The sequence below is a fragment of the Protobothrops mucrosquamatus genome, unplaced genomic scaffold (genome assembly GCF_001527695.2).
Source record: "Protobothrops mucrosquamatus isolate PMUCROS unplaced genomic scaffold, P.Mucros_1.0 scaffold2973, whole genome shotgun sequence".
In the NCBI taxonomy this organism is placed as follows: Eukaryota; Metazoa; Chordata; class Lepidosauria; order Squamata; family Viperidae; genus Protobothrops; species Protobothrops mucrosquamatus.
Window position 1 is genome coordinate 104,261 of NW_015388994.1, and position 7,792 is coordinate 112,052.

Genomic DNA, 7,792 nt, shown 5'->3' on the forward strand with positions numbered 1-7,792 from the left:
AGCAGCAAGAATCGGCAACAATCACACTCACCCCTGATGTTTGCTGCAACAACAGTGATTGCATCTCATCTTCTGTATCTTGCACAGGGGAGTCAGATTATGGCAGCTTGTCGCTTCCAGATAGAAATTATTTCTGTGTCTCTTCCATCGGCCTGAGAGATGGCAAAAAGAGAAGACAGTTTGTTTATTGGGGGGGGGGCAGCAACTCCTGCCTCAGATGGAGAAGGATTTATTCTGAAGACCTCCATAGGGACCTGCACTGGACCTCCATCAATGATGCTAAATCTCTTGGAATCCTATTGTAGGCACGATGGTGTTTCCCCACATACTCTGGGCTCAGAAGTTCTTAATTCAGCTGTCACAGCTTTTGTGACCTAATCTTAAGCTAGCCAGATCTAAGAACCAGCAACCTTTGGGCTGATCTTGAAAGGCTAAACTGGGTCTGGCTGGGCCAGAGAATCACAAGTCAATCGGAACAGAGACCCGTCCTGGAAGAAGGAAGTGGCAAAGCACTTCCAAATCCTGGCTGAGAAAATGACAAGGAAGTGCTGAGATGCACATGGTGGAACTCAATGGAGGAGACACGTCCTGCCTCCTTCCTCCCTCTTGTGTCTCCTGCTCTGAGCAGGAGCAGAAGAAGAAGCAGGAGCTTCCCCCGCTGGACCAGCAAACGGGCTGCACAAACAAGCAAAGCTCCATCCTCGGGATGCCGGCAGTATTGAAAACCACACCCCCTCTGGTCCACGGATAAACCTTTCTTCATGGCACCGGTCCCTGGTGCCCAAAAGGTTGGGGATCTCTGATTTCAGGGACTTTTCCTGGACTCCTGAGCTGCTGATATTTGCTCCTCTGAAGCAAGTCCATTGAGGCCATAGAGATTTCCTCCCAGATAAGAGGAATGTGGGGGATGTGTTGAGATTTGCAGGAAAAGGAAAAATGGCTGCATATCTTCTTCTTCTTTCCTGATCCATGTTCAAAATGTTTGTGGGGGAGGGTCTTGTGGGGGCTCCTGGCTGCAACTCTCAGAGAGGCTCTTTCCCATCCACACCAGCTCAGCTAACCCAGAAAGACACAGGAGGGTGTGTTTGTTTCACTTACATATCAGGAAGAAAATGCAGATTGAGGCAGCCACAATCGCCATATATGTCCACCACATTCTGGCTAAAGAAGGAGAAAAATGGTTTTGATTAGACAGACGCTGAGTTCCCGGAAGTGAAGATGCTGAACAATGGAAGCATTTCCCAACCTGCATTGGCCTCCAGGAAGTGCCCCCACCTGAAGGAAGCCCCTCCCCTCCAAGGCTGCAGAGGGAAGAGCCAATGGCCTCGAAGGGCACNGGACTATATTCCCTGCTCTCCACCTGAAAACATGGTGCAGAAGAAAATTACTGCCCTCCCCCCAACACACACTATTTCAAACATTGGTGAAAAATCCACTTCTCCATGTCACAATCCCATGAGCCTCTCACCTGTTTCCTCCTCCAAAGCCAAGACCAGGGGCTCTTGCAAGCCCTGGTGCTCTAGGCGACACCGATAACGGTCCCTCTCCTTCGGGTCGATATCAATGCTGAGCCAGACATAATAGGTCCCATCCGAGTTGGGGGCCACGTTCCTAGGGAGGGTCCCGTACTCGCAGACCTCTCCGTCCCTGGTCCAGGTGGCCTGGATCTCCTTGGGGTAGAAGCCAAAGGCCTGGCAGATGAGGACCTCCAGGCGGTCATCCACCTCCTTGAGGGTCACCTTCCCCACTGGGGGCTCTGCAGAAACAGCAACAACACAATTCCCTGGATTTCCAGAGTTTTTGGCAAGGGGATTTAAATAGCAAGACCTCCTTGGGGCATCCTCTCCCTCTGCTCCCTCTCCTTGCCTCAACCTGTGGGAGCCCCTAAAATGGGGCATTGGGGTTCTTTACATTACGTTTTGAAAGGAATACATAGAATTTGGGGTAATGTTTCCACATTGGCCAACATATTCCCCAATTTGTTGGACTGATTCAATTTTAAGCCCCCAAATCGAATTTGTTCAAGTTGTTCAGATGGAAATCAGGAACAGGCTGATCATTTCCTTCCAACCCAAACATTCGTTTCTTCTGCTTTGCAAGACTTCCCTGGGGAAATAGAATGAGAATGAATTTCTTGCTCAGTTTTTTTTAACATACTTATTTTGGGGGGAGGGGCACTGAAGATTATTTTTCTTCTGTAACGTGATGTCGGATACTTCCTGACCTTTTTCCACCAATATTTTAAAAGGTGGCTTGGCTGTTTAGGAGAGAAACCATATGGGGTGGGGGGAGCACACAGGAACATGCTCAATGGAGACCCCTTTTGCCACTCACCAATCATCTGCAGAGTCTTGTTCCTGTAGGACAGGTATCTCTGCAGCCACTCAATGCAGGGCTCCTCCAGCAAGTCTTTGTTTCCCTCAGACCATCCTGGGTCATCCTCCCACTTCCTCTTGAGCTTCTGGGCCTGAGGCTGAGCTGCCACCCATCTGAGGGTCTCCTTGTCGAAGCTCATGAAGTCCATCCCGTCGTAGCCATAGTGCAAAAACCCTCCTTTGCTCCCATCTTCCATGAGCTCACAGCCCAAAACCACCTGCCAGGTGTGAAGCCCTGAAGGAGAGGCAGAGGGGGTGGGTGTGAATGAAAAGGGTCTGTGATTCCTCTCCCTAGACAGCCTGAGAGTCTTCCCCCCTTCCCAGAAATCAGATTTCTCCTTCCCCTCTTTATCACACAAGGAGAAACATCTTTTACTTCAATTAACCCTGTTTGTTTGTTTGTTTGTTTGTTTGTTTGTTTGTCAGGCCATGAAGAATTTCTAGGTGAGGGAGAAAAACAGGTGTAGGTGTGTGTGTGTGTGTGTGTGTGTGTGTGTGTGTGTGTGTGAGAGAGAGAGAGAGAGAGAGAGAGAGAGAGAGAGAGAGAGAGAGAGAGAGAGAGAGAGAGAGATGCAACTATTGGAGGCCAAAGGTGGCACTGACCCTGCTCGCCTCCAGCACGGTGGCCCAGTTTTGATAACTTCTCCAGGTCAGTCCTGAAGACCCACTTAGGGGCCAGAAAGTTCTCCTTCTCCCCCTCCTCCATCCAAGGGACCAGAGGCTCCATCTTCCTGGTGAGGCTGTCAAAGCGATTGATGGGCTGGTCATCCAAGTAGCCCCTAATGAAGAACTGGGGCTGCCCCTTGCTGGGCTCTGCCAGATGCAGGTAGAAGTAGCTCAGGGAGTGTGAGGGAGAGCCTGGAGAGGGAGGAGGGAGAAGAGAAGAATTGGGGGGGGGGTCTTCACTGCAACTTCATCCACTTCAACATCTTATTGCCACACAGCAGCCCCCCCCAAACAACTGGGTCGCCACATCTGGCTAAGATACTCCTGCACCTCCTCTGGGCCCTCCAGGCTCCCAGACTCTCTTGTTCTCCATAACCGGAGCTGATTACAAATCCGTTACTAAAGATTTTAAACGAGACTCGCTGAAGCGCGAGAGAAGGAAGATTTTTTTTCCTTCTGGGAAAAGGAGTTTGGGATTGAGGGGGGGGGAGAGAAAGACCCGGCCCAGGACAGGCGCCCCCCTCCCCGTCGCACACTCACCGCACAGAGCCCCGAGCACGAAGGACCCCAACGCAACTCCGGGTCCCGTCCTGAAGCCTCACTCACGCCTGGCACCTTTTGTCCCCGCCCCTTTTTTCCAACTTTCACTTTCGCACGCCGTGGCTGCTGCCGCCGCCGCCGCAAAGATGGCTTGGCTCGCTACTCAGTCAAATCTAACGAAGGGGGGGGAGGAGGAGGAGGAGGAGGAGCAGGGCCGCTTTTGGCGCTTCGAAGGGGGAGGGCGTGGGGGGGGCGGCCTAAGAGGCAGTTTGGCTGCGCCGCGCTCCCCCCGCCCTGCCAGAAGCCGCGCCCCCCCTTTCCTTGGAACTGGCTGAGTTGCGAGCCAAGAAGCCCTTTAGAACGGGGTCCCTCCCTGTCTCAACGTGCCATTTCACCTCCGGGCTGGGAAAATTAAAAAAAAATAAAAATAAAAACAAGGCTGCAGACTCTTCTACAAACAGCTCCTCCCTTTTCCTTGCCCCTCCTGCCCGCCCTCCAACTCTCCCCATGCAACTTCTTTCCCCATTGCCCTCTGCTGTCCCCGCTTCCCCCCCTCCTTACATATAAATGAGACCAGTCCCCAGGATCATGTATATAGGCTCAACCCTGGCTGAGTTGTGGCTGCCCAAAGAACCGGCTCTCGCTCTCTATTCCGCTCTTTTCTGCCAAAGGCAAAGGGGGATGGGTTAGCAAAGAGATGCCCACAGGTTTTATAGGAGGCTGAAGGAAACTCCAGGGGAGGAAGGGCGGGAAAGGGGCTTAGAGTAGGAGAGACCCAGCCCAGGACGCGGCTCTCCCCCTCCCCTTTCTGCTTCCTCCCCTCCGAGTCCCAAGCCCCCCCCCCAGAACTCACCGCAGCCGCCCCCCCGCAAGGAGGCCCCCAGCACCGCTCCCAGCAGCAAGAGGGGCGCCCGTGGTAGACGCATCGCACACCGCACGCATCGCACACCGTCCATCGTACACCTGTCCACCTGGAACCAGAGAAGCCATCTGAGGTATGTCAGGTAAAGCTTCGCTCCTTTTGTCACCGCTCCTTTTGTCCCCGCCTCCTTTTCCAACGCGCTTAGCTCCCGGAGCCTCCAGGGCTGAATGCCTCGTGGAGATACTCCTCCCTCCCTCCCCCACCCCCCGCTGCAAAGTCTGCGCGTCCGCCAAACTCCGCCGCTCTCTTTCTCTCTCCCACCCCCAGGAAGGGAGCGCGAGCGGGGTCCTAGCCGGAGGCGGCCCCACAATGTGCGGCGAGCCGCCCTAGACTACTAGAGGATGACCAGCAGCCAAGGTTTAGCAGGCAGACGAGCTGGGGACGCGTGTTGCGTGAATTTTGTGATACAAAAGTACAAAAAAAAATACAAAAATCATTTATTGTCAAAGTACAACAGGTGTACAATGAGATTGGCTGAGCCTCCCTTCGTGCACCCCCCCATCACAACTCACAGTGACAACAAACACACAATCTTATTGCACCATGTGAACTTATTGCACAATTGCTGACCAGGGTGTGAGTCATCCCTGAGGATTTTCCTCACTCTTCTAAGACAGCGGGCCCTAGGGAGGGCGTCCAGTGGTGTCAGGGAACAGCCCATGATGTTGTGTGCTGTGCTCACCACCCTCTGTAGTGTCTTTCTATCCGTTGCTGTCAAGCCACCACACTACACCATAATGCAATGTGAGAAGACGCTTTCTATAGTGGACCTTTAAAAGGAGGTCATCAGTTGTTGTTCCACTTTGTTCTTTCACAAGACCTTGAGGAAGTGGAGTCTCTGTTGGGACTTTCTGGCCACCTGGGTTGTGTTGATTTTCCAGGTGAGATCTTCGCTGAGGTAGACTCCCAGGAATTTAAAGGAGGAAACTCCCTCCACAAGTCCCCCCCATATAAAGTGGGATGGGTTCCTCTCTTTTCTTCTGGAAGTCTAACACCATCTCCTTTGTCTTGCCGATGTTCAGGTGCAAGTTGTTTTCTAGGCACCACAAGGATAGTTTTTGAGCCTCCCCCCTGTACGGTGTTTCGTCTCCACCTTTAATAAGACCCAATACAGTGGTATCATCTGCGAACTTGATGATGGCAGTGGATGGGTCAGACGATACACAATCATGTGTGCACCGGGAATTACAGGTAGGGACTGAGCACACAGCCCTGTGGCGAGCCAGTGCAAAGCTTCAGGGAGGTGGATGTGACAGACCCTCAGACCCTCAATGTTTGTGGCCGGTCCCTCAGAAAGTCTTTGATCCAGTCGCAGATGGAGGGGGGTGGAATCCAAGTCAGTCAGCTTTTCGATAAGGATGCTCGGCAGGCTAGTATTGAAGGCCAAGCTATAGTCAATGAAAAGCATGCTGACATAGTTTCTGGGTTTCTCCAGATGGCTGGCTACAGAATGTGAGGTAGTAGCTTTGGGGTCGTCTGTCGACCTATTCCCCCTGTAGGCAAACTGATGTTTGTCAAAGTCCGGTGGGAGGCATGTCCTAAGGCAATGGTGACGAACCTATGGCACGGGTCCCAGAGGCGGCACTTGGAGCCCTCTCTGTGGGCACACTCATCGTCTCCCCAGCCCCGCCTCCTCCCATGGCCCCCTCCTCTCCAGCAGCCCCCCTGAAGGAGACTCACCCTTGGGTGTGGCCCACACAGAGCAGCGCAGCCAAGGACATGGCAGCCAGGCAGCATAGACAAGACTCTGCCCTCACGCCCCATCATGCAGTTGATGCTGAAGGGTGCGGGCAGAGGGTGTGGCCGCCATAGCGCTGCTGGGCTGCTTGGGCGATCTGCGGTGGGACCTGGAGGCAATGAGTGGTCCTGTGGGCAGGCAGGGTGGGGGATGGGGGGGCAGGGGGTGGAGCAGGGGCGGGGCCAGTTTTTGGGCACTCGGTGTCTAAAAGATTCCGCCATCACTGTCCTAAGTTGTTGGAGAACCAGTCTTTCGAAGCATTTCATCACTAAAGACGTTAATGCCATAGTAGTCGTTTAGGCAGTTAATTGCTGTAGTCGTTTAGGCAGTTAATTGCTGTAGTCGTTTAGGCAGTTAATTGCTGTTTTCTTCAGGACTGGGAGAATAGTGGCTGCTTTCAAGAATGATGGAACAGAGGCCATTTGCAGGGAGATGTTAAAGACCCTTGTCAGTAGGTGCAATTTTCCACCAGAGGGAAGAACGCTTTAGAGTTAGACCGTGTGTGCTCCAATCTGAAACAGGCATACAGAGCAATCCCCCTCCCCCACCCGGGTCCATCCGACCATCTTTCACTCCTGTCCCTCTCAGGAAAAGAACTCAGCCAGTCACGAACATGGTTAAAATCTGGCCAGAGAGTGCTCTCAGTCAGCTGCAGGACTGTGTGGAAACCACTGAGTGGACTGTATCTGAACATCAAGACCTGCATGATGTACACTGATGCCGTCCCTTACGTCAAAGTGTGCACTGATAGTGTGACAATGGAAAAGTGCATCAGGGTCTGCTGGAATTGTAAACCCTGGATGACCACAGAGGCAGGGGAGGGGAGAGGGATACATAGAGAGAGGCCAGGGCCAACCTTAGAAGAGGCATTAAGATGGCAAAACAACCATATAAACAGAAGGTGGTAATATAATAATAGAATAATATAGTAAATTGAACAATTATTAGAATAATGATGTGTCTGCATAATTGCTAGAACGATGATGTAATGCATAATCACTGGGAAAATTCACTGGGAAAGTTCTCTGTCAGTAATATGTGGCAACCTAATGCGCTCTGCACATGGATACTTTATATGTAGCAAAACCTTCCATTCTATGCCTGTGAGAAACGTTCCTAATGTATCACAGTGTGTATTTCAATGTGTAGCCCTTTGTTCTTTAAGGAGGGGAGTATAAAAACTGAAGTCTAATCACGCCCTCCTCGTTCAGAATTGCCTATCTCTAATATGCTCTGGACCTTGCGCAAATAAACTTCTCTGCTAACCCCTCAGGAATTCGTAAGAGTTCTTTCGTTTTCCACAAGAATTTTGGCACCTCCAGATGGGACTCTTATGAAGAGGCCCTTGTCCTGCCAGACGGACTGCCCTGGGGGAAAACCCCTCTCCTATCGGTGATATCTCCAAGCCGGCTCCGTGGCCTTTGACTACGGGGAGACTTCCACGGGAGGAAAGGGAATTTACCACCAGCGAAGCATTCCAGTCAAGGATCCACTGAGGGGAGCAGACAGGTCTTTTTAATCCACAGGAGGGTCTGGAACGGGGGGGGGGGG

General features: G+C 52.2%; 1 protein-coding gene across 1 annotated transcript; it reads right to left on the reverse strand.

Moving 5' to 3' along the window:
• Positions 1–973: 973 nt before the first annotated feature.
• LOC107296788 (major histocompatibility complex class I-related gene protein-like) lies at positions 974–5,911 on the reverse strand. The gene is made up of 6 exons (XM_015826139.1): positions 5,762–5,911; positions 4,435–4,552; positions 2,979–3,233; positions 2,335–2,610; positions 1,469–1,756; positions 974–1,056 (listed from the first exon to the last, which is right to left on the reverse strand). Exons 1-6 carry the CDS (start codon positions 5,909–5,911, stop codon positions 974–976), a joined length of 1,170 nt encoding a protein of 389 aa, XP_015681625.1.
• Between the last annotated feature and the right edge of the window lie 1,881 nt (positions 5,912–7,792).

What these genes read in the sequence shown, in the direction of transcription:
- LOC107296788 (XM_015826139.1), bottom strand. Translation starts at nt 5,911, where the DNA reads ATGCTTTTCATTGACTATAGCTTGGCCTTCAATACTAGCCTGCCGAGC. An exon ending in CAAACATTGAGGGTCTGAGG is followed by an intron (nt 4,553 to 5,761) that starts GTCTGTCACATC and finishes CTCTGGTTCCAG; the next exon opens with GTGGACAGGTGTACGATGGA. An exon ending in CAAGACTCTGCAGATGATTG is followed by an intron (nt 1,757 to 2,334) that starts GTGAGTGGCAAA and finishes CTGTTTCTGCAG; the next exon opens with AGCCCCCAGTGGGGAAGGTG.